At 34.7% G+C, this 27232-nt stretch overlaps 1 protein-coding gene across 3 annotated transcripts; it reads right to left on the bottom strand.

Annotated features, from left to right (window-relative positions):
* Positions 1 to 433: 433 nt before the first annotated feature.
* LOC123889624 (protein ILITYHIA) lies at positions 434 to 27232 on the bottom strand. Of its 3 annotated transcripts, none has more exons than XM_045939042.1 (60): positions 26890 to 27232; positions 26220 to 26599; positions 25979 to 26110; positions 25502 to 25883; positions 25238 to 25384; positions 24263 to 24447; positions 24037 to 24163; positions 23855 to 23928; positions 23705 to 23781; positions 23381 to 23417; positions 23137 to 23303; positions 22208 to 22391; positions 19876 to 19953; positions 19291 to 19410; positions 19104 to 19163; positions 18500 to 18625; positions 18316 to 18415; positions 18048 to 18217; positions 17565 to 17867; positions 17372 to 17488; positions 17185 to 17286; positions 16937 to 17086; positions 16172 to 16336; positions 15929 to 16105; positions 14875 to 14997; positions 14661 to 14741; positions 14447 to 14563; positions 12159 to 12331; positions 11907 to 11984; positions 11670 to 11817; positions 11275 to 11397; positions 11126 to 11182; positions 10942 to 11052; positions 10674 to 10865; positions 10420 to 10593; positions 9602 to 9712; positions 9435 to 9504; positions 9253 to 9331; positions 8899 to 9001; positions 8654 to 8824; positions 8433 to 8555; positions 8234 to 8347; positions 8021 to 8127; positions 7889 to 7940; positions 7669 to 7775; positions 7508 to 7567; positions 7310 to 7424; positions 7053 to 7163; positions 6807 to 6944; positions 6600 to 6722; positions 6411 to 6482; positions 5466 to 5578; positions 4897 to 5055; positions 3980 to 4076; positions 3667 to 3849; positions 2902 to 3096; positions 2020 to 2199; positions 1810 to 1942; positions 1151 to 1229; positions 434 to 753 (listed from the first exon to the last, which is right to left on the bottom strand). In XM_045939042.1, the coding sequence occupies exons 1-60, from the start codon at positions 27008 to 27010 to the stop codon at positions 711 to 713; spliced, it is 7896 nt and encodes a 2631-aa protein (XP_045794998.1). In that variant the 5' UTR covers positions 27011 to 27232; the 3' UTR covers positions 434 to 710. The 3 variants fall into 3 exon arrangements, with proteins under 3 accessions (XP_045794998.1, XP_045794997.1, XP_045794996.1); XM_045939041.1 differs by having other exon boundaries at positions 18295 to 18415; positions 26890 to 27226; XM_045939040.1 differs by having other exon boundaries at positions 15929 to 16336; positions 26890 to 27220.

Raw genomic sequence — 27232 nt, 5'->3', positions numbered from 1 at the left:
CCTAACTACACAGAAATACTCAAGGGTGTCAAGTAAAATTTATGCTAAAATGAATGATAATTTGTGGCGTGTACGTCTTCTTTCATGGCTCTCAAAGCTCGTTTAATTTATCAACATTTAAATTATCGATTTCTCTTTTATGTAGTTTTAGGAGACCCCGTAAGGTCACTCAATCTAATAGATTGATGTGAATACATTTCTATTAAGGTGTTGAATGAAAGAGAAAAGAAGGATAAGCAAAAGAAAAAACTTTTTTCAAATTTTAATTTAAAGTAGCTATACTTAGGACAGTTTGGATTGACTTATTTTTTACTTAATACGAATAGATTATACAAATAAATAAGTTTTTATGTGAATTAAGTATACTGAAAAAATAGGCATGGAAAAAATAGAACCTGCAATGATGGATGTGGAATTGCAAAAGGCCTCGTGATTGACGTATGAACACAAATATATTACAGAAAAACAAAATACATATTACCACCAAAATTGAATTAGTACTAAAAACAACAGTATTGTTACAGACAATTTGCCGCATGATTTACAATTATATTAACACAATCAAATACCCAGGCAGAAAAAATTGGGTTATAAGCCTTGCGATGCGTATACCTATCTATATCTTTGATTCTAATATGCTGCGATTACACATTTGGTTGTCGATTGATATTCCGTATACACCTTTTCAAGTGAAATGAAATACAAACTTCTTAACTAGTTGACATATCTTCGTCACTGTCTCCACTATCATCACTGTATTGCAGGAAAGGCAACCATGAGAGAAATACATGAATAATTTCTGATACTGAACAGAACTTCAGCCATAATGGTAGTAAGTAGTTCAATTTTTTAGAGAATTTTTTCAAAACGCTACAAGTATATGATTTGTTTTCAAGTGGTGAGCATATTTTTGTATGTCATTTTCATTTCTCCATGAAATATACCTAGCGGTGTTAGTGCATCCAGTGGTGTGAGTGTGACTGCCTAGATTTGTAGTACAAATGGACAGTTCGAATCCCATTGAGAAATGTATGAAGTAGTGCCACCCCGTAAATAAATAATAATATTCCTCCTCCCCCATTCTTAAAAAAATTAGATTTCTCTCCTAAAGTGATCATTTATGAAAATGCATGTTTGATAATATAAGTACCTATTTTCAGGAAACTTTGATAGACGTCTAGCATCCAAGCCAGTGATATACTTCTGTACTGCTTGAACATTTTCAGAACCTGTTAAAACCCAAAACCATACAAGAGAGTAAGAAGCATGTATGCATTCCAATTATTGGTTGCTAAGGTAGAGATGTATTTAAATATTGGTGGAAAAAGCCTTTTTTTGTAGACATGCAAAGACAAGAATGATCTGAAAAGGAAAGGAAAGAACGTTGAGCTATTTTGGTTCAGTAGGCCTAGGATAGTGTAATAAGCCATTTCAAGTTTGTCAAACAGATATTCAGGCAAGCTAGGATTCTGAATAAAAATGGTTCATAACTGAGGAAACAAATAAATCATTAACAAACTAACCAAAGGATTTTGATTCAAAAAACTGATAATTCAAATATGAAAGGAGAACCACATTATGGTAGAGCACATTGTTGGTAGTGTAGGTGGGAAAAAAAACAAACAGTTTGATTAGATTCTAATTCTTTATTTATATTAATGATTTCAAGGTTAGACGCTGAACTTAACTTGTCATCCTTTTTCAATGGTCAATAGAAGTTGAAAACATTCTTATAATCAACATTGACAGGCAATAAAGTAAGAATATAGGATAAAGAGCATATATATAAAAAAATGCAGGAAAATGTACCCTTTGTTAGTTGGAAGGCATGTACAGCACATCGTTCTGCAGCGAGTCTAACTGGGGTATTTGTGTCTTTTAAACACTCTGCTAATGCAGGGCCAATAACCGTGCCATGTGACATAATAGCGGAAGGGTTTGCCTGCAATGTTTCATTAATGAGAAATATAAAATTTTAACAATAATGTTCTAGAGAAGGCAAGATGCTCAAATTCATACTTTGGCAACAGCCTTTATAGCAGATAATGCCCTTCTTCTAACTTCACTGGATTCGTCACGTGTGGATGTAACTAACAATGAAAGAACATCTTTGTAAAGCACTGGGTCGGAAGGATCCACTTGAGCTCTATAAAGAAGCAGCCTTCCCAATGCCTTGGTTGAACTTTCACGAAGAGGGAACTGTTATACAGAAAAAAGAAAGAAATGAGAATTGTAAGAAATATAACAAGATAATGTCTCGTGAGTGTAGCTCAGTTGGTAGGGACATTGCATTATATAAGCAAGGGGCCGAGGTTCGAACCCCGGCCATCCCACTTATCCACCTTAAGGGTGGAACTTCTAGTCACTAGGCTACTTAACCAATATATATATATATATATATATATATATATATATATATATATATATATATATATATATATATATATATATATATATATATATATATATATATATATATAAGGCTTTGTCTAACATGCACCACTTGATTAAGTGATGCATGGTGCACAAGTCTTCGATATTTTTATAACGAATACGAATTTTACAAAATCTACCGTTGGATGGAAAGTTTATATCGTTTAGATCATCCATAAATTTTTTTGATTTTTTTGAAAATCATTTGATATGTTATTGGGACCCATCAAGATTAACGATATTTAATAAAAATCCATAAACCGTTAATTTTGATAGGTCTCAATAACATATCAAATGATTTTCAATTTTTTTAAAAATATTTATGGATGATCTATACGATATAAACTTTCAATCCAACGGTGAATTTTGTAAAATTCATATTCGTTGTAGTGTTTTCGGTGACTTGTGCATGGTGCACAACTTGAGGGACTTGTGCACCAACAAGATAATAGTTCCTGATTCACACACCTTCTCATCCTTCAATGTATCTCTAAGGCAATCGACAATAGTTGGGAACAAGGAAGACGAGAAAACCGGAGCTGGATTGTGATAGAGCAAGGAAGAGATTGTAAGGATGGAACCATGCCTAGGAGGCCAGTGTGCTGAATTAGCTAGACTTGACAGTTCCTGAATCAACTCTGTGAATTGATCTGCTTCGAGATACTGCAGTTAAATTACAGAGAAATCAGGAAAAAAATAATTACGACATAATCCATCAATGAAGCAGAATTAAGCAACTATGAGGAATACATAAAATGATGCTAATGGTAATGACATAATAAAATGATTATGATAGTAATGATAACGACATAATCAAGAAACAAAAATTATCACCACCACATCTCAGGAAAATTGTATCTATTAAAACAAAGTTGAAGAATAACAAATGGACATTCAAATACAGAAATAAGATTGAGATGGAAATATATAAAGCTAAAGATATATCCGTAGCATGTATACTGCTTAGCTGTACTAAAACCTTCTTCAGTCTGTCAGGATGTTATAATAGATTTTTTTATGGTTACAAGTCATTTATAATAGCTGAAGGTTTCTGTTAAGAGAATATCTTGCAAGGCAAACTTGGTTTTTTTTTTTATAAATAAAATACCTCGGTAGCTATCTGACTATGGATTGCTATTTGCATGCTTAATTTTTTTTATAAAATTAAACTTATTTTTTCCCTCTCAAATTCCAACAGTTTGTAAATGAAATTCTTTTCAACAATCTACAAACCTGTGTCAACATGCCCAATATGCTCGCAGCATACATTCGAACTCGATCGTCATCATGATGAATTAAATCCTTCAGAACACTGTAAATACGACTTCTAACAGCAGAGCTCACATTCTTCCCAGCATGCTTCAGTACACCTTTCAAAGCACTCAAAATAGCTTCACGGACACCACCTTCTGATCCCTAAAATATTTCAAAATCCAACATTTTTGCATTGGATAAGTAATTTCAGCATTATTACATGTTTAAGATTTGCAATAGCTCAAGTCAGAATAATAGCAAGCTTAAACTAGAATATCGATAAGAAAATTACCTGCAGACTGGAAAGCAAATCGCTAACTAAAGGGTCAACCCTGGGATTGAGTCCACTAAGCATCCCAAGGGCCAGGGCAGCACCAGAACGGATAGTTCTGCAATAACATACTTAATAAGCAATTATAAAAGTACATACAAGCTGTTGCTACACCATCAATAACGGAATAGGCAAAGCAAACAAGTAAGCCAAATTAATATCAATTTTTAGATGAATAGCAGCACTTTCAAGCCTAATTTGCAGAGCATATTCCCCCAACAACAGAAAATAAACACTAAACTATGACCCAAAAAGTCAACCGGGTAAATTGAACAAGACCTATGAAAATAGTGATGCAGTTACATATTAGACAGCTAGGCCAGTAATAATTCACTTAAATCTGCTTGTTTCTCCCTTATGGTTTTATTAATGTATGATTTCATATATTAACTTTGCTTTATTTTCCTCACTAAAGGGTAATTGGCCCTTTGTGTGAGATCAGTTACTACTTGTACTTCCATTCTAGAATTGTATTACATTAGCTAGTTCTACTTAAATATTGTACTGCACTAAATGTAGCTCTGTTTTGTAATGTACTGCACTAGTTACAGCTCTTCCTGTTAGTACAGTGACAGCTGTCACTTGATTTGTTAGTTTAAGAATCGCTCTCTGCAAGTCTTACAGTTAGTTAGGGAGCCTTAATATATATAGTGATGAGGCAATTCATTGTAATCAAGTCACAATATTATCACCCAATACAAAAATGAATTCCTGTTCTCTCATTAAAACACTCCTTAACAAACCAAAGTCAAGTCTACATAAATCTAAAATCTAAATTGAAGGGCATCCATTGTAGGCTTTTCTAAAATGTTAGTGAAAAACAAATGGTAGACTGGCAATAGATGAAGGGGAAAAATCAATTATCTCATCATACTAACCTTGTATTATCCTGTAGACACTTGACAAATGTTGTTTGCAGTTGAGGAAGAAACGGTTTCAGAGAGATACCACCCTTTCTAATCATGATAGTCAGAGTAGACAAAATTGCACTCTTCACTTGCCATGGGAAACGGTCACCTATTATGCGAATAAGAGGCCTGTGACATACGGAATTTTCAAAGTCAGAATGTATAAAATATCAAACATCCTAGCAACAGTAAATAATTTCTCGCATTTCAGTTGGCCATGAACAATGGCAAGCCTGCTACGCCTGGTGCCTTGCAGTGAAATTATGCATAACTACCAGCCAAGGATGCACTTGCCATATAAAACCAAAAACAATAACAACTTAAGTTGTTACAAAAAGAAACAAAAATAATTTGACATTTTTACAACTATAAAATATTGGACTCAGATGAAAATTGCTGGATTAGGCATGTTTCATGTCACCACAGGAAAAGTAAAGTGGAAAACAGTCAATAACAAAATGGTATTATTTGAAACTTGCTTAGTTAAAATATAGAGATTTAGAAGCAATCTAGATTAAAAAAAAATTACCACCACATACCCTGTTATTGGGATGACAACCTCCTTGAGCGATTGTTCACCAGCCACCTCTATCAGTTCACCAAGTCCCAATGCTGCCTGCTCTCTCAATTCAGCAGACCCACTTATGAGACCCTGAGAGCATAAAGTTTAATGGAATGAATTTAATGTATAAATCTTCCAACAAGAAGTATATCACGCAAAGGAAATTAAGACAGCAATGCTTATATCCATCAAAAGCCTTTTTGAGAATAAATGACATTAAAGCAATGCAAAAATTATTTATTAAACTTGATGAGAAACCCATGAAAAGGTTTTCTATAGAAAGATTAGCAGAGCAATTTAAATGTGGAGAACAGTGTTCAGGTTCTACAAACGTCAAGTAAATCACAGCTAAATGAGATCACTCAGTTCTGACAACTATTATAGAGGACGTTCTCTCCCGCAACAGAGAAGAGAGGAGAGTCGACGCCGACTGGAGGAAGAATTGTCTGGAAAGGAGGTTGCAGGCACCGCCACACGTGGAGTCTGATTTTTTGTCAGCGGACATAGAAAGAGTGTGACTCCTGATCTTGGCGGAAGATTTAGGGACAGCGTAGATTGGTGAACAGTGATTCCAATGGTGGCAAGGGCATGAATATGTACGGGAGAGGAGATTTGTAGTATAAGCATGATAGAGAGGAGAGAAGTTTTGTCTGGAATTTAAATAGGTGGGGTATGGGACCGACATATCACTCTTAAAGTTGCATTGGTTCCTTTCATTTAGTTTTAAATATTTTCTTTATTGTAATCACTATGCAAAGGATTTGTTATATAATTCAGATACAGAACTTCTTTTTCATTGATATACTGAATACAGTTCTGTTCTTATTGTCTGTTGGTACATATCACCAAGTAACTTAGAGTAGAAAACACATAAGGTATACAAAACAAGATGCAGAAATTTCAAAGTAAAGAAAAAGAATACTTGGAGAAAAATTGGCAATATGGGCTGCAGTGATTTAGGAAGACAAAATCCAGGTATGAGAACTGGTCCTCCCTGCAAAGTGATCATAAAAAATACAAGCATTAGCAACAGTCAAAATAGCCATTAAGAAATTAGAAGACAATATCCAAAAACCACAATAAGGAATAATTTTCAAAATTACAGCTCTACCTTCTTCTTCCTTCGTTCCTTGTCTCGGGACGAGGATACAGCATCACGAACTAGTTTTATATATGAAGGGAGTACCTCCTTGGGTACCGAAATAATGACCCTTGACAAAGCTTCCCAAGCAGCCTTAAGAAAATCAAATTATAAATATCATACTCGATTTCAACAGGGTATATAAGTATAATAATATTAACAACTAATTCAGCTTACAGTAACAGTAGATGAATCGTTATCACTCAGCAAAATGATTAGGGTAGATATCATGTTTGGAGCTTCGTCAACCAGGTATAACTTGCTGTTTTTGAAGAAATATCCTATCAGATATGAACTGGATCTTCTGACAGCAGCCTGTTTACATAAATTGTCAAAAATAAAATAAATAAATAAATAAATAAAAGTGGAGGACTAAATACTGAGGAAAATTAAAAAATCCAGTGGTTATTACAAGGCATATACCTGGCTATCACTAACACCTTTCACAAGCTCTGATATTAGTGGCTCAACACCTTCATCATCAATAACCAAGACTATTGTCTCGGCAGCCTTCTTAGCAGAAGTTTGAACCTCCTAGAATTTCAACAATCAACAAAAAAGGATTAAATAATAAATAATACTCTACATTCTATAGAACAAAGGCTCATGAAACAGTCAAATTTAAATTGCAAATAGGATGTATAAAGATGTATTATCTTCAAATTATGTGTATTTTCTACCTGGTCAACATTACTCATTCCTGATAGCAAAGGAGGAAGCACAGTACCAAGATGAAAGTCAAGACCAGGCCCAGCAACCTCTGCTAAAGCCCCCAGAGCATGCGCATTGAAGGCACTGATCATGTACCAGCAATTTTTTAATTAAAATGCAAATGATAAAGCATCCAGAACAAAGGAACAAAACATAGAGACACATACGACAATGGAGGATGAACCAGTTTGGGTAGAATGTGAGGCAAGACTGCACTTGTTCTTACACTATAAAAAGAAAATATAATAGTTAGTCAATTGACAAGTTGGTAGAAACAATAGATTCACTATTCATGAGCCTATGACAACAACAGCACCACACATGTTACCTCAGAATTTGTTTAAGGCCATCAAGTGCAGTGTCAGAAGTTTCATCATCCTCCAATGCATGTAGAAGAGTCGGAACGATCTCATCGATAGCTTGCATTCCAGCACTCTGCATTGCAATTTGTTCAGAGATAAGGTATAGTAAAACATTTAGGTTTAATGTCAGATGCCACTAGCAAAAGCTTGAACACAGAAAATCAAGCAGAGAGTAAAAAGGACAACCTTGTACAGAGTGCTGAAGGCTAAGCCCGCTGATTCACGAACTGCAGGCTCACTGTAAAGATATCCATCTAAATATAAGATAGTGCAGTATAAAAAATTCAAAAATTTGTGAACACATTAAAATACACATACCTATCACAAAGGGCAGTCCGAATAGTGGGGATGAGGTCGGTCATGAAGGTCATCAACTGACTTTTACCAGCGCTTGCCATCACTTCACTCAGACCAACACATACACCCTTCCAAGCAAATTATAATTGTATCAAATAACATGAGCTATTGGCTTTTGATATGTCTGTCCATTGTATATTTTTTATTGATTTGAATGCCACAAACTATTCTAACCTGTCTTCTGCTGCTGTCAGGGTCACTCAGACCCTGAGATAAAATTGGGATTATCAAGGGAAGCACGCGTTCACCAAGCTTTCTGACAAGCTCACCAAGTGATCGTCCAGCAACCTATATGAAAATCAACAATAGGGACATATAATTTCTGAAAACTGTGACTGAACATAAGTTGAAACAGATATATTTAAGTGCATACCTGCCGCCTTTCAGATGATGCAGATGCAAGGGATGCAATTAAAGTATCCATCAAAACTGGCATAATCTCCCTAAGAGTCTTTGGAGTATTTGCCACAATAGTTTTCCACACGTGTAATGCAGCCTGAGAAAAGAAGCATTCAGTTTTGACTGTTGAGATTTATATTCCCAGATCATAATGAACCTTGTCAAGAAAAAAGTGATGAGCAGATAAATCATTACCTGACGTACTGACAAACTAACATCTGCTCGAACCATATACAGTGCAGCAAGTACTTCATTACGCTTTTCACGCCCCAGAACCTCAATGATGGCACGTCCATGAGCCTCAGTACTAGAACCTTCATCATCACTTCCCCCCTCAAGTAAAGCTTTACCAGAAGTTCCAGCAACCTGAAAGGAATAAATTGGCTCATGAATCAAATCATGTTCCGTGATTTAATTGTTGTAATAAGACCACTGCATACTTTGAATAATAGGTCCCCCAATAGCTCCACGGAGCTCTGTCGAATACGCCAACTATCATTAAATATGCCATCCTCAACAGCTGGTAGGAGCAGAGGTAGAGACCTGTGAAAATGTAAAAGAAAAAAAATTAATAGCAGAAAAAAATTAATAGCAGAAAAAAATTAATAGCAGGGCAACCTAATCTGCAGCATTCATCATGAATGTGTACCAAGAAATAGCAAACCAAGCAATATCTCTAACATGAATAATTCAATAGTTCATTTGCATTTAACTTCACGCATGCACATTTTACTAAAATCAAGATCAATAAGAAGCATAGACAATGTGATGCATATAAACAAAGATAAACATACGTTGTTGCATAATGTTCGACCAAGACATGGCCAGCCCCTAGTGCAGCATCACGGACTGATTCGTTCTCATCAGCAAGACCTAAAAAGATTTAAAAAATATGGAATTTGTTAAATTTAGATATAACAGACCGTGAACAGAATTAAATGCAAATTACTGGGCCCAAAAGAGAAAAGTATCATACCATCTAAGATTGCAGGCAGCACCTGGGGAAGATACTTTTGGAACTGGACTCCTAAGGACCGTGGCAAATACTAAAATATTTGGGAAAGTTGATTAAACAATCTTCGGTAAAAAATAATCTTCAAAAATATTATAAATGAGAATAAAAATCCACTTCAATTGTTTCACCTTAAACAGTGTCAAGTATCCATCTCGAACAGATGCCTTTTGATGGGAGCAATTTCGAATAATGTCTGGCAATACATGCTCAAAGAACGCAACACCAAGTGCAGCTAAGACCTGAAGTTTGTTCAAGTGATGGAGGAGTACAACAAATAGGTTAAATTAAACAAGGTAAAATACATCTTCAAAGAGTGATGCTATATTAAATTCTGATCACAACTAATATGTGATAAATAGTCAAGTCGGGTACTACACAAGTATTTAACTCAGATAACAACTTCACAATTTCTTTTCAATTTTCATTAATCAAAGTACATATTTGTTTTAGGTGTTAGTATTTAATAGTATAACAGATAGTGCTGATGAAGCTATGTTTGGATATATGATAATGAGGCTTCCATTATATTGTTTTGATAGTTTTATGATTGAATGGGGGAAAGATCAGTTCCATCCCATATCACCCAAGTGGAGGTAAAGAAAAAAAAAACGTTAAATAGCGCAAGCAATTTTTGAATAATCCAAAAAATTGAACCTAACATCATTCCATCCTTTTCCACCAATTTGAACATGGCCTCAAGACCCACTTCAACTAAATGTTAAATATTAGCACGAGGATGCTGCTTGTGCATTGTCCATTTTTCAGGCAAAAGGGGCATTTGAGTGAACGAGTGATTTAGAAATGTAATATAAAACAATTCAGGTATTTTTACTTAACAGCTTAAGCCTTTGGAAGAATTTGTTCATGATGATAGAAGCCAAGGGTAACTATATAAATTTGCAAGTTGCTTAAAAAATATAACCGAAGACGGTGTGGGGGAACTGACCTCACTCAGGCCTTGAGCCGCTCCAGAGCGCTCAACATTACTATTATCAGACTTCAGAGTTTCAAACAACCATGGGACAAGATCAGGGAAATTTTCTTCACCCATTCCTCCTATAAGGGATCCAATGGCTCTAGCAGCAACTGACCGAACTTCTGGGATAGGATCCACAAGAACCTGGCCTCATGATATCAACATGAAATGAACAAAGGGTCAATGCCAATACAGCTATTGTAAAATCTAACATGAGAAAGTACCTTTTTGACTTCAGGGAGCAATAATCCTATATATGGAATCATGTCCTTAGGCTCTGTAACCAAGGAACACATGTTTCCTACTATTTGTGAAGCTCTCTTCTTAGTGTCAGCACTCCGTACCCTCAATCCTCTGTGTACTATTGGTACCAACAATGCAAGTGATGGGGCATCAATCGAATTAACAAAGGTTGTCTGCAATCAAAGGTATCAGATTAAAGGCAACACAATATAAGACTTAAACCGCCAAAGTACATGCCGTAAACCCTACTTGGAGAAGAATATCAAGGGAATATTTTGTATGCTCATTAGGATCACTAAGTCCTTTAAGTAGTGTAGGGACAAGAGCTGATATTTCTGGATTCTTTATCACACTTCCAACCTAAAGAGGAATATATAAAAAATGTAAGTAAAACACACCAATAATCCAAGCAGCAAGTAATACCAAGGCTAACCTGTTGAAGGGCCGTTTGCCCAGCTGACTGGACTTTAGGATGGGAATCAGTCAAAACCTTCAAATAAAGAAATAGATTTAGGTAATGAAACCAATAAATTACAAGAAACATACTTGTCATAATGTGATTGTTTAATCTAATTCTAATACCTCAGTCAATTTTGGTACAATTTTAGGGAGGCACTGAGACAACTGTTGAGGAGCACAGTAAGCCATAGCGCCAAGTAATTGTACACTACTTTGTTTTGTCCTCCAAGCTTTATCCTCAAGACCCTGGGAGCAAATATAAAAACTATTGAATAGTTCTTTGCAATAGAAGCACAGTAAATGTCACAAACATCATAGAGAAAACCTTTATAACTTAATAATGTTGAGAAGATGAAATCTTATAAATTTTGAGAGGTATTGCTTAATCAATAAATTATTAATTTACATAAAAAATGTGTATAACTAATCACTGTATAGTGTAAATGTATTATATATTGTGAACCTAGACCTGCACACAAAAATTGTTGTCATTCATAATTATAAGCAACGCCAATCACCTTCAAAAGAGATGGAAGGACAAGCTTCACTCCTTGAGCGCTAAGTTGAGACATCATTGCACGGGCCGCACATTCAGCTGCTTCCCGAACTGCAGCTACTTGATCAGAGAAGGAAACCAAAAGCAATGGTAACATCTGGATCACGTACCTGAAACAATCACAGTGAGAAGAATATAAAACCATAAAAAAACTACATAAAGAATCAATCACTAATGGGTCAAAAACTTGTCAACATACGGTTCAAACAGTTTTCCAAGCGTTTCACAAAGGCATTCAAATCCAAGTAAGGATCCTTCACGAGATTTTGCAGAGTTCCTGTAGTTTGAAAATAACAGAATCTAAGGCAGGTATATTTCCTTTTCTTAAACATCAATGGCCATGGGACTGTTAAAAAGAAAATAAACTACATTTTTTCTTGAAACTCCATCCACTGCTGGGAATTTTGAAGATAGACATTCGTTTAAAAATACTAATAAAGAACACTCCAACCTTTCAGCAAGACACTCTTGAAGAATAATCACAATCTTATACTTTTTCAAGCAAGAAAGGCCAAATCCCTTAACCACTCCCGCAAGTCCAAAAGCAGCCCCCCGGCGTTCTCCATATTTTTCACTTTTCATCATCTGATCCAACAATCGAGTAACAAGAGCTGCTGCTTCATCCTAATGATGGAAGATATCAAATAAAATAACAAAACATTCAATTCAGTAAACATCCAGAAAACGTATGGCAAATTTAATCATATGAAATTGCCATGAAATTTGATGAAGTTGTGCACAGAATAACAAGCAAATTTGAACTCTTTACAAAATGGAATTGCTATCAAACAAGGACATGGATACTGCAAGAATTTGCCAAGTGGTTCAAGTATAACTATCAGCAAAATACTACTGCTAGGGGTGTGCAAAATATCCGGTCATATGGATATGATTATATCCAAATCCAAAACCAACTCCAAATAACCAGTTATTTGGAAACAGATATTAACCAGACCATTCTAAAAATGGTTGGGTATCCATTATGTAAATCCGGTTATTTAATTAAATGTCCATATCCATGTCCAAATCCATTGGATTAGACTTTTTGCGCATTTCTTCATTTTTTGATATGAAACTTTTGACTATTTTTTTTACGCTAATTATCATATAAAAACCTAAAATCGGCCGGCAACCCGAAAAATCGGCAGAAAAAACCTAAAATTGGCCAAAAGCCCAAAAATCGACTATAAACCCTAAAATCGGCCAAAAATCTAAAAAATTTGCCGAAAAACTTAAAATCGGCCAAAATTCCAAAAATTGACTATAATCCCTAAAATCGGATGAAAACCCAAAAAATCGGCCGAAAAACCAAAATTCGACCGAAAAACCCAAAAAATCGGCCGAAAACCTAAAATCGGCCAAAATCCAAAAAATCGACTATAAACCCTAAAATTGGCCGAAAAACCAAAAATCGACCGAAAACCCAAAAAATCGGCCGAAAACCTAAAATCGGCCAAAATCCAAAAAATCGACTATAAACCCTAAAATCGGACGGCAACCCGAAAAATCGGCAGAAAAACATAAAATCGGCCAAAATTCCAAAAATCGACTATAAACCCTAAAATCGGCCGAAAACCTAAAAAATCGGCCGAAAAACAAAAAATCGACCGAAAATCCAAAATCGGCCAACATCCAAAAAATCGGCCGAAGAATCTAAAATCGTCCCTAAACCCAAAAAACTCGGCCGAAAACCTAAAATCGACCCAAAATCCTGAAATTGGCTATAAACCTCAAAATCGGCCGAAAAACCTAAAATCGACTATAAACCCATTTTTCGGCCGATATTAGGGTTTATAGTCGATTTTTTCGTTTTTCGGTCGATTTTTCGTTTTTCAGTCGATTTTTGGGTTTATAGTCGATTTTTGGGTTTTTTGCCGATTTTAGGTTTTTCGGCCGATTTTTTGGGTTTAGGGTCGATATTTGGGTTTTCGATTGATTTTTTGGGTTTTCAGCCGATTTTAGAGTTTATAGTCGATTTTAGGGCTTTTGGTCGATTTTAGGTTTTTCAGCCGATTTTAGGTTTTTCCGCCGATTTTTTTGGTTTTTCGGTCAATTTTTGGGTTTATGGCCGATTTTATTAAAATAATAAAATTAAATGAAGGAAATTCAATTACATTATCCAAATAAAATATAGGAATTTATTCTATGTATAAAATTCTGATTTCTTTACTATTTTTTTTACGCAAGTTTTACTAAATTTGGATTTTTTTCAAAAAAAAAAGATTTTTTTAAATTGTCTTAAAACCAGTTTTTAAAATGAAATAACTGATTTTTTTTATCAGATTTAAAAATAACCGGTTAAAAATTGGATTTAAAAAATGACCACTTTTAAATTTGGTTTGGTTAAAATAACTGGTTATATATCCATAACCAAATTTATAACCAGTTTTATAACCGGTTTATAATAAAATATGGTTATGGTTATGAATCCAAATCCAATTAAATGGTTTCGGTTTGGATATGGTTTGGTTTGTCAAATTATCCGACCATGCACACCCCTAACTACTGCATAAGTATGTAAATGTTTCAAAAGACCAAACATCATGACCTATTCACATTGAACCTATTGCTGGTGTGAGTATAACATATGATCCCAACGTTTATGCACAAGGATTTTTATACCCCATTTTTATATAATGCGAAGAAATAGAGAAACTCCTGTCAAGATCCACCTAATAATCTTCCATGGAAACAGAACTAAATGCATTGAATGATAACAATAACACTGCTCTTGCATACCTGTTTTGACTGCATTAATGGTGATAGACAGGAAGCAACAGCCCGTTGAACAGATTCTGAAGGAGTGTTTAAAACATCCAACAATTTGTCAACAACAGCATGAACCTTGGGGTCATCCTGCTCAAACAGGAGTATAAATATTATATAAAAGTTTAAATTCAACTTGCTACTAAAACCAAAAATCAATCCATAAAAATGGGACTTTAGTAATAACCTTGGACAAGTGTTTTGCCAGAGCTCCGGTGAAGATAACCACACCCTCGCGAACCAAGTCATACTGTTCTTCATCTGGTGCCTAAGAAATTTGGGAGAATCTATTAACAAATGATCACCTATAATTCCTATATATGAATTGTCGGATTACAGACAAAGAAAAATCACACGAGGAGTATTTGCAATATGTATCTCCAATATGACATGGAACTCACCGTTTTGTTCAAATAGTTCTCAAATATCGGGAATAACAATGAGACATTGTCTTTTCCATTTTTATCAATGATCAAAATACCAGCATTAATCATTCTGTCTCTAACATCAGCATTTAGATCAGCCTGCAAATCAAATCAACCCCACAGTCAAAAGTTATTTTCCATTTAATGTTAAATAAATACTTGCTTCAAAAATTACCCTACAGAACATGATAAAAGTTCACTAGCAGAATTGATACAAACACTACTATCAACAATGCATAACTGTGAAGATCATAGATCCTCAACATTTAGTTTTAAATTTAGGCCGATTCTATTATTATGGTACTATACTTCCTTTACAGAAAGTAACAAGCATTAGAATTTTTTTTAATAATTCAACTTCCTCGTCAGAACTTGCTGCATTATATTTCACTTCTAATGTATTTGGGCATAGGTTTATGGTATATAGGTCTTTATATAATGTTTTCCAAGTTCCCCTTGTGTGTTTAGTAGTATTATACTATTTGTAGTCTGTAAATCTTCATAGCAATAAAAGGATTCAATTTAAAAAAATTCGAGTATGAGTCTGTATTGGGGTGGCGGGGGGTGTTTGTGTACAGAAAATGGATTCAATTAGCTATATCAGATATTAACAGGTTAATGAAGTTTAATTATCTCACTAAAAAAATTCATTTTTGATTCATACAAAATATTTATCCTAATCAAGGTGTTGATTCTGTTTGAACATATTGAAGTTTTCTTTTAAAATCAAGGCTGTATCCTAATTAATTTAGAGTAAGACTATCTTCTAATATTTCAGTTTGTAAAACCATCTTTATATAGCATTATGTGTTTCACTGAAGAGGATGATAAAGAGTATAGTATCAGTATAAATACGAAATAGAGCTATATCTTCTACAATAACATCAATCATGAGTAATCCTATTTCTCCCTCTATACTAAGACTAACTATATAACTTCAACAGACCACAAATGTGAGCAATTCAGCATGAAAGTAGGTTTCAGTTTGAAAATTGTAATGTAATTTTTCAAAAATGGCAGTATAAATTACCAGTGCTCTTGATATTAGAAATGTCATTACAACGGGTAGGTCTTTTGTTCTCAACACATCAGCAGCAGAATGTAGTGCTAATGCTACACCTTGCCTACCCAGCCAACCAGCATCAACATGGTCATCTCCATTTCCCATGTCACGAATATACAGTGAAAATAAAGTGGAAAGGGACTCCTGAAAAATATTAGTAGATATGAGATAAAATGTCCAACGATGTGTTAAAGTTATAAGCAAGCATACTTGTATATTATCTGGGTGTTCATCCAACGCAGCAGCTAAAGCTTCAGCAGCTGCCAGGCGGACATTGTAGTTAACATGAGAAAGTGCTTTGAAAATTCCCGAAAAATCTGTTCCAAAGTCAAACCCATAATGATCCCATATGTCTTCTGCCACTTCAGCAACTGACTGAAATGTTGAACATGGTAAATTAGTCGTCATAATATAGTTGGAGTTAAAGGAATTGTAGGAAAAATATACAGAAGTAGAAATCTGAACTTTCCAAATGCATTAAATAAGAGCCTCTGTAGAGATACAAAGTGAATGAGAACCTCCCGAAACCATTATCAAAGAAATCATAACTAGAGTATTGGCTTATATTTAGTTTCTCACAAATCATTATTCAATGAATTTTGTAAGTTAATTTTACCAGGAAAATATAATTAACGATATAAGTGCTACTTTGTTTTAAATTATCAGTAATTATTAATTTAAGTTTTTGAACAAGGAATAAGAAAGCCATTAAAACCTTAATTAATAAAAAGCTACTGTAACTGCATTTGAGTAAATTAGCCTCTTAGTTTATTAATGATATCTCTCACTCAACTAAGTGGGCAAGCCAAGCCTCTTAGTTTCTTTCTATACTCTAAAGTAAAATAGAATTAAAAACAAATAAGCCAATAAATCATATCACACGTTTTACAAAGCCACAGTTTATTCCTTGTGCACAAGAGAAATTGAAAGAGCAAGAATGGACCTTGTAAATTTTGAGGGAACAAGGGGGCAAACCTTCTCAGGATCATGTAATGCTATCCATATACTTGTTGCAACCTCAGTATTCTGGGGTAGAGAACGGCTAGAAACAGCAGGGATACACTTGACGGCATTCAAGCATGCCATTCTCACATGAACATCTTTTGCATAAACCCCATAAAGTGCCTTTAAAATCACAAATTGAGAACTACTGTAAGCATTGTTATAGAGAAACATAACTCAGACAGAGAGAGAGCAATGCAAATAGAGAAAAGCATGCGTACAGAAGCAACTTCGTGAGGCTGGAAACCAAGACTCAGCTCATTTAGAGCAGGTCCTATTGATGCTTGATAAGCTGGAACAACACCAAGGACATGGTAAAGAACCTACAGAAAATAGTTTTAATAAGATGGAAAGCAATAGGTAAAACAAAACAGATGACAATAAAGCATGAAATGTAAGAAAAATTACCGATAGCATTCGAACCCTAGGAAGAGGTAGATGAGCATCCATGTGTAAGTAAATTAAGCGAAGCACATCATCATGAAATTTTGTTTTCTTTGAGCACAGAAGAATTCTCTCCATTATCTATCCAGAAATAGAATTAGAAACACAGAAGCCTTGCTAAATTGATTAAATTGAGTTTGAAAGTATAACTGCTTACAGGGAATACAAAAGAAAAAGAATCAACAGGGAGGGCTCCTGATTTACAAGAAGTGGATAAGCCATCTATAATTCGCTCAAAAAGGCCATGGGATGGCCTTTGGTTGACTTCCTCTTCAGCAAATGATGGAACAAGATCCAACAGAAGGTGAACTTCATCGGTCACAACTAGACGTATGGCAGTGGAAATGTCAAGGGCCCAATCGCATAGAGGAGGAGCCGTGCATCTTGATAACTTCACCAGGGTTTCAAAAGCCTCATCACTTACAATAGGTGATCGCAGTAAAGGTTCAACAAATTTGACCTGACAAATATTTAAACCAGAATTGCACTAATATGTTATTACACTCAAATAAAAAAGGAATAGACAGTAGGAAATAAAAAAAATGAATGCTTCAATAAATGCACTGCAAATTTAACAAAATATTGAGTTAGTAGTTAGTTCAAGTGGCATTAATTATATTAGTAGGAAGCATTCCAATACCATTGAAGGCAGCCTACTATGTGCAAAAATGGAGTTAGCAATGGCCATATTTCCAAGAGTTCTTAGCATCAAAGACAGATTTTTCTGTATTTCACGGACTCTATCACGTATTGAAGCTTCCTCCTTAAGCAGCAATTCTCTTGCCTCTTCCTTTGCTGTCTTCCCTTTGTCTAAATGAATCACAAGCAGTTGTCAATCAAAACCATCTTATGCAAACTTCAAAGTCAAAAAAATACAAACTTCAGACCAATAGAAGTGGAACACTTGCCAGCCTTCTTTGTTGCCTTCCCAGTGTCCTTTTTCCCTGTGCCAGCCGCTTCTCTACTAGGTTGATCTCTCTTCATTGAATGGTTAGATTGGGCATGATCCTGGTCAAAGAAACAGAACATACCTAAACAAAACTCACTGGGAATGGAGCAAAGAAAACAGGAAGAAAAAAAAACTAGATGTACCAAGCCATCTTCATCATTATACATCCGGAAACGGCCCTTTGCTTGTTTTGTGTTCGTAAAAGCAACAGATTCAGCAATATAAATGCCTTGCTCAGTAGAAAGCATTCCTTCAGGCGTATGAAAGATCTGAAACCAAGTAACCAAAAATAGGCAAATTGGTATTATTGTTATGCTCATTGTATAGTCGACATAAACAGAATCAGATAATTATTTTTGTTGTTAGCAGTTTGTTATAACAGACTAACAAGAGACAACTACCCTGTATATTGAGAAAACTCCCTCCTGAGTTCATTTCAGAAATAGAATTAAAAGAATAAATAAACTCCCCATTTACTTTTTTTATATTTCTTTTACTAAAAACAAAAAAAAAACAAACTAATGAAATTGAAAGTCATAATCACAAGTTCCACATTAGCTAGAGACAAGGCCTAAATAGAGCTTATAAAGCTAAACCATGACTCGCCATGCAAGCTGGTTTTTTGTGGGATTTAGCTACCCAAAAACCTAAGATTGTTTTAAAGTCTATTTATATCCGTTTAAGGGCCACTAGTATTATCCACACATTAAGTCCTATTGTGTTCGGTATGAGGGGTATGTGAATTACCTGGACGTCATTCTCTGAAAGTGCATCATGAGAAAACCGCTCAGGAAGATCTAGCAAATGCTGGCATCAGGAATATGTAGTATAGTAGTCAGCGATAAGAATTCATATTGACAGATCAATCACATTCTTAGAAGTTTATCTCCAAATGAACAATAAACAAACTATAAATATAGAATAATATGTCAACCTTCTCAAACTCTGTATATGTATCTCCAGGGATTATAGACATCAAGTTGGACAGTGATGATATTGCTGCTTCTTGTTCTAGTGGATTAACACTCCTCAAACCCATTGGTCCCAGTAAGACCTGCAATACAACATACCATCTGACCAGTTAGCATACAAAATTAACCTTTCCTAAAGAGATACAAAGTACATGAAATTGTGGTCAAACCAATAGGACAAAAGTAGACGATTTACAAAGCAAGACAAAATACATAGACAAACAAAATAGAAAAATGAAGTATCCATGAGTTAGAATGTCACTTTATCAAATGCACATAATTAGACAATAGAGTATATAGCCAATTCTATGGTGCTACAACTGTACCATCCCCAAACAATAGGTAGAAATTTTGAATGATGCAATTAAATATTAGATTCAACCAAAAGAAACAAAAATAATCATATGAGCAGGTGACTAGATTTTGCCAGAGTATAAGGGAAAAGAAAATTTAGATATTTAATATATTAATCCCTTCATAAGATTCAAATCAAACATCAGCTACTCTACCAACATGAACAAATCCACCAGAGATTTGCAGTTCATTACCTGTACAATGTTTACGACATTAGCAGACACAATATCAATTACATCAAAGCCATGTGCTTGCAGACACTTAGACAGCCTCTGGAAAAAGAATGAAACAAGTCAACCAACCAACAAAAAAAAAATTACAACACACTAAAGACGGTGAGTAAAGATCTAATCACCATGTATATTATTAGACATGCAAAGAAATGCAATTTACAGTTACACTTCCAAATGGTAAAAACAATGATCAACATCTCATAACAAATGGAGTAGTTTACTCATTCAAACACACGTCAAAGAAAAAATTATAAAAATATTTTGTTGTGTTAAGAATCTCACATTGAATGAGATGACCTGAAGATATTTTATACGTGGGGGCAATTCTCACCATACAAGTCAATTTTGTAAAGTTGAGTTAGGCCCAACCCAAAATTATAGGATAGTATCAAAGCCTCTCCAAGTTCAGTAGGTCACCCACCATTTATATCCACGCACCAAGCCCCATAGTGCTAAGCAAAAGTCTCACATTTGATGAGAGATGGCCTGAAGATATGTTTATAAGTGGGGGTAATCCTCGCCTTACAATCCGGTCTTGTAAGGTTGAGTTAGGTCCAGCCCAAAATTTAAGATGTTGAAATATTTATATTCTATAAAAACTAAAATAAAATAAAGATATAAAGAGAGCAAGTATGTTATTTATGTATTGGCTAAAGAGTAAAGACATACATAGTCCTCTCTCCTATGGTGATTTTGACGGCTTTAACTATGAAGCAGCTGCTTATTTACTTTTAAACTTTCCTACAATTACCTCCACCTGGAGCAAATATCTACTGTTTTTAGTATATTAATTAAAATAAAATGTTTCCTCCCATTAAGGCACAAATTCCCATAAGACTTAAGGGCCTTGGTAGAAAAGGGGCTAAATTATTAATTGGGATCTACTTTCTATGAAGGTCCTTGGTTTAATTGGCTTCCAAAATATGGACATGCACTGTCTGCCTATGTAATATGACTTTCTTTGATCTGTATATTTATATGCTTTTTTTTTTACCAAAAAAAGTGTGCTCCAAACATGTAAAATTCCAATCTATATCATTACAATGGTTAAATATTACTGCAATTTTGATTAGAAGAGTATTGGTATGTGGGTTCCAAAATATTATATTATATATATAGGGGGCATATCAAGTGAGAGGGGCGTCATATTGTGAGATATGGGAGGAATAAATAACAACCCCTAGATCAAAATAAACGGACCTAATTAAAAGGTTTAATTAAAATTGCTCGCGAGTTGCTTAATACTGCTACACGCCTATACCACTCGACCCAAAGAGAGGAAAAACACAGAAAATAACGTATTCTGGGGATATTACCGAAGAGGATATTGCTTTTTTGTGCCTCTAGCAGATTTTTTATTTTCATTAATACATCTTTTCTTTGAGTAAAAAAAAATGAACATGTCTTTTCTTGTTGGTGCTAAAATTGTCGAAGATAAGTCTTTGCAAGAACAAACAAACCCATTTATCTATTTACTATAATTTAAAAATCAGAATTGTTCACAAACTACGTATAAAATTTAAGCTAAAAAATTGTAACCTACCTAAGGTTGAAGAAACAAGGGGTCTTTAATTGACATAAAACAAAACTACAAATGGATTTCAACTTGATTAAAAAAGCAATGGCTGCCCGATATGGAGTTGAAGAAAGAAGGGGTCTTTAATGGCGATAACCAACTATAAATGGGTTTCAAGTCTTCGAGGATTAAAAAATACATGCCTGCCCAATCTGGAATTTAAGAAAGTAAGAAGCAAGCGTCTTTAATTTGGTCCAAAAAAAAGGTCTCTAATTCAATAAAACCATTTGCTTTGCGAGAGAGAATAAGAAAAGAGGTAAAGGAACCTCTTAAATCTGGTCTGTTTATTTTGATCTGAAGGTCGTTATTTATTCCTCTCATCTCTCACAATAAGCATTGATCTCACTTGATATGGCATATTATACATCCTTCACAATGAAAAACTAAGGCAAAATGATCTATTAAAGATAAAATGGAAAGGATAGATATCAGATATGGAGTATGGAGAGTACAAAAACAGACTAAAACCAATATGCATACAACTATCCACATTATAATGCGAACACATCCTACCAAAGTAGATACAATCAATAACACACAAATATTTAAACACTACTGCAACCTATAACAAGTTTACATGGACAAGGTACCAGTCTTCTTTCTGTTCAAATGAACTCCTAGATTATATGTTGATCATAAATCGATTAGAAACCGAAAATAGAACCATAAGTGAAAAAGAGTATCATGTAGCAGAATAAGACAAAACATAAGTAGTACCTTCCACACAGCGTCTCTTTTTGCACTACCAACTACACATGGGTGATGTGAGCAAAGTATTAATCTGACAAATGAATCTGGAGCAACTTTCATAGCTGCAGATGACATCATCAGTAGAGCCTTTACCAAAATCTCAACGGATGGAATGAATGGAACTTGAGGGTCCAAAGAAATATCAGTGTCACTGCGTATTCAAACATGAGAGCTCAAAAAACAAAACAGCAAAAATAGACTAATGTTTTTAGTGTCACTGCAATGGCATGAGAAACTTTTAGAATCATTGATAAGAAGCCATAAGAAACAACAGTAAATCATAGAAAATTTAATTTCAAAAACAGATGGTTGGCTTCCCGTGGAATAAGATTTGCAAGACAGGCACAACTGCACAAGCCTCCTTTCCTATCTGTGGCTCACCACAGTCCTAGAGAATCACCCTAGTCAAACAGCACACCAAAATAATCATCCTAGTCCCACAGCACACTAAAATAATCATCCTAGCCCTGCTGTAGTTCTGGAGAAAACAGCCTAGCCCCTCCCTTATATAATCTCCTTGTTTTATTTTCTTTCCCTGAAGGAAATATTTCTATTAAGATTAAAGCTTTGTAGGTTGACGGCATAACCTGCACTCAGATCTAACTAACTCTGAGGCGGTTAAGCTGATGTAGCACTCTATTTTTACATGTGCCTAATTGCAGCTGTTACACTGTTGGCTAATTACAACATATAACTAATTAGAAATGCTTATCTCACACAGTGTTAGTATAAATAAGGGTCAATCTTCTCTATCGTCAATTTATCATCTCAAACCTTAATCATAATGTCAGTATTCATTTTCTTACCGATCTTCTTATCTAAAACCCTAAAACTTCAACAAGCCTACACAAGTTCAAATTGTAAATATAGAGATTTGTGTACAACAAGCTATTTACCTTATTCTTAAAGCTGAAATTTTCTCCTCAACCAAATAAAGATACTTTGAAAATTCAGAGAAAAGATCTTCAGATAATTGTGGGACAGAAGAAATAATCCTCTTAACAACATTATAAGCTATTCTTCGAATATCCCACTTCGGATGGCATATAAAAAAAATCATTAACTGCATGAAGTTAACGATAACTGAGTCAATATAAACACCAGTCAATAAAGGAACTGATTAAATACAAATAGTTTTACCTGTAACAGCGATCTGACTGAGAAGTTGGATAATGTACTGCAGAACAAAGTCACAAAACAAAACATAATCAAACATACAACTCATAAGACATAAATTATGGTCTGATCTTTGAGTTAGGATCCTCTCCATTTTTGAGCATCTCCATTTTTGCAATTACTCAAGTTTTGGAAATATAAATGCAATTATGCGACACTTTGTGGGTCCTATTATTTAAAATATATTCTAAAATGCTTCAAAACTATAGTAATGGAGAGAATAAATGGAGATACAAAATGGAGAGGATCTTGACTCCTGATCTTTTGGCACTGTATATGCAATTTTACCGTGGTAAATGTTCGAGAAGAAGCACTTCAAGAAGATCAACGCAAGCAATGTTATCTTCAACTGCTAGCTTTGATGCCTGTATAGCACATTTTTAGACATCTAGAATATAGCCTGGGTAATGCTAATACAAAATTTAGTAGAGTGATTACCATGGAAATGGACACGAGTGAAGGTTCATTTTGTGATATGGTAGACCACATTTTTTCCTTTACCAATATTTCATCTAGGGAAATACAACAAACATGAACAAACGAAAAATCTTGGCAAAAGAAATCAAACAAAACTAAGCTATAGCTCTAAGTTCAAGTACATTGAATACACTAATAGTTACCAGCTTTGATATCAACAGCAGCTATCTTCCCAACTAATAACAATGCATATATGCCATCTAATCGTTGCACTGCTTTGGTAAAACCAGTTTTTACAAGTTGAACAAGAGGGCTAAGCAATGATGACATCTGAAAATATTTAGCTGGAATGTAAGGGGATGAAGCCTCCATAGTATGCATGCAATAAATTGACAACAAAGGATAGTTAATTAACAGCTGACAAGTCACCTTTAAGACAGCATCTGCATTTTTGCATATAGCACGTAGACTACGCAGAAAACCCCTTCTTAAAGTTTCCTTCTCTTTGAGACCAGAAGCAAAAAAGGAAACTAAGCTCTCTTGAATAATATTTGTAGATTTAACCGCCCAAGAAACTATAGCTGACAAAGTCGCAATTTTAACCTCCTCGTTTCCTGCCAATCCAGAGTGGAACATGAACCAGAAGCATATATGAGGACATGTTTGTTTGGGATTTATTTCAAATATAAAGTTCTTCGCAATTAAAAAAATGCATCTAGAAATTTCAAAGATTGAAGAAAATAAAATAAGCTTTTGATAAAAAATACACAACAACAAAACAGAAAAAAACATTTTTAGATTTCTCAGGTGTTAAACGATGTGGTTTACAAATTAAAAATAAAAAGGTATATCTTAAAGATCCAGTTTTTCTAAAGCATGTCAAAATGCACCATAAATACAAACCACAAGTAAATATAGATGGAGAGCTGACCAAAAAGAATAAACTTTGAAATGATGTGGTCATACTGCCACAATTGTCCATTGATTAGCATTAAGAACAATGACAAATACCAAATCGATAATCCTTCTAGGGTCAAGTCCTCAGTTTGGACTGAGACATTTAACAGCATTGTAAATATGACACATAATCCCAGACGTTAAACAACTCTTTCTGCTAACTTCGTGTGATAGGTAAAGATCTAAAAAGAAAGCATTCAACTCTTTCTGGTAAAAATTGAATGTGGTCCTGACCTGAGAAAAGTTTCGTAGGTTTCTTATGATATATTTTAAAGGCTTTTCGATGCCAAGATTGTGCGAAAGTTAGTGGCTTTTGCAAATCTCTTTGAACATGTTCGGAGAGGAATGTTCATAGTTTTGACTGTGTCCCATTGTCCTTTGAGTTAAAAAGGCAAAAATAGAAAAAAGAAACAATTAAGAGGAATATTAGTGTGTAACCGTGCTTACCATCATCCTTGTAGAATGATAAAAGAAAATTGCATATTGTTTGAGACAGACTGATGAGGTATTTGCCATCAGGTGCATTAGATAATTCTTGCATCGCATTCACCATTCCAACTCTCTGGTATGGAAAGGCCAACCTCCCTTCTGAACCTATTTAGAATGAAACACGTATCAAAATATATTAAACGGCACCATCAACACAGTCAATCAAGAACCAAGATAACATCATTAACAAGTTAAAAACACAAGCATAGGGTTATTTCATACCTTTAATAACAGATTTGATAGCATTGAACATTGTGTCCAACGCATCTGGATTGCTGGATTTTTGGCTCAGACTCCTGACTATAGCTAATGCCACATCCCTTCTCCCTTCATCAGCATGTCGAGCCTGTACTAGTACTACTGAAAGAATTTCCGCAGCATACTTACTCAAATCAAGGTTGACCGACTTCAAAAGAATTCCAACAGACTCCAACACAATCTCCGGGTTGCGCTTAAGCATTTTAACAGCAGCCGGCAAAACAATAATTCCAAAATCTTCATGTGACATTTGCAAATACAGTGGATGAAATGCTTCAATGAGACTCTTTACTGGCTTTTCCTTTGCATTCAATATTGCATTAACATAAATATCAAGAAAAGCTGACTGTGAAGTACAGAGAATTGTATTAGAACCTAGAAGATGGAAATCACTCTCATGTAAACAAAAATACATAAAATTTAAGAATACAACCAACTCACCTTGAACTCTCCAAATAAAGAGGGTGACCTAGTTGAGAACTCCAACAACAACAACAATAATTCCGGACCATCCTTATAAGGAATTAGGCCATTTTTCACTTCTTGTACATAGACTTTATAAATATCCGGTGACTGAAAGCAAAACAAGCATATATATCTAAATTCACTGATATATAAAACTAAATGAGCAACACGGCATTAACATTCTATTGAATTAAAAACAACTACAGTTGAACTAAACCTTCGAAAACAAATGGAAAATCTTTTTCTTGCAAGCCCTTCTTTCACGAAAAGATCTACTCCAAACAATATTAAGCAAAGAAGCTTGCCCCGCAGCTACTCTACACAAAGCATTCTTCGAAACAGTGGAAAACCGGCTTTTGCTCAAAAGTAAACACGACCAACTGAGAAGTCTGTAGCAGCCAACATAAGATTGAAATTTCGACTGCTTTTCCATGCTCTGAACAAGCGCTGCTGCAAAAGTCTTCATGAAAACCGTTCCACTTAAAGCCTTAACAATCACATCATCAACTGCTTTTCTCGATCTACGATCATCGTAAATCGCAACCGTTCTAAATATTATATCAGTCAATAACGAAGCAAGCTCTGTAGACATTTCATCTACAAAAACAAAAAAAAAAAACGGAAATGCATTCAGACAGTGCATTTTTTTCTAATTAACAATCAAATAGAGTAATTAATCAAAATCTGATTAGCTAAATCAAAAATGAAACACTAAATGAAGTAACCAAAACATAAATTAATTAGATAGTGCATTTTTTTCTAATTAACAATAAAATAGGGTAACGAATCGCAATCTGATAGGTAAATAAAAAATGAAAGAGAAAATGAAGTGAAGGTTTAGTTAACATAAGAGTGTAGTGTGTTAGTGTGATCGGTTAAGTATTGACCTGAAGAAGATGATTTGAGAAACGCAGGGACTTCACGTTGGAATATTCGAAGTCGTTGGTTAGTGGATGAAGTAGAAACCAATTCGGATAGGGAAACTAGGGATTGTAGTGATTCCGCCATTGTAGAAATGGCGAGATCTGAAGGAAGAAGCTGTGGAGCTGAGAATCAGATTAATTATCAATATAAATAAACAACTCGTGTTCTGTTCTACAAATACACGCAGAGAGAGATACACAGTGTTTCAGTTTCAGTTTCAGTGGTGATATTGGCTAGGGTTTTGGCTGCTGCTATATCCTGTCCCGATCAATTTCGGGATTTTTCGTCGTAACCAATATTAAACCC

The sequence above is a fragment of the Trifolium pratense genome, linkage group LG6 (genome assembly GCF_020283565.1).
Source record: "Trifolium pratense cultivar HEN17-A07 linkage group LG6, ARS_RC_1.1, whole genome shotgun sequence".
Classification (NCBI taxonomy): Eukaryota; Viridiplantae; Streptophyta; class Magnoliopsida; order Fabales; family Fabaceae; genus Trifolium; species Trifolium pratense.
This window is presented reverse-complemented; position numbering and strand designations above follow the sequence as displayed.

What these genes read in the sequence shown, in the direction of transcription:
- LOC123889624 (XM_045939040.1), bottom strand. Translation starts at nt 27,010, where the DNA reads ATGGCGGAATCACTACAATCCCTAGTTTCCCTATCCGAATTGGTTTCT. An exon ending in ATGTCGTAAACATTGTACAG is followed by an intron (nt 19,411 to 19,875) that starts GTAATGAACTGC and finishes GTTGTATTGCAG; the next exon opens with GTCTTACTGGGACCAATGGG. An exon ending in CTTTTTCTTTTGTATTCCCT is followed by an intron (nt 17,489 to 17,564) that starts GTAAGCAGTTAT and finishes ATTTCTGGATAG; the next exon opens with ATAATGGAGAGAATTCTTCT.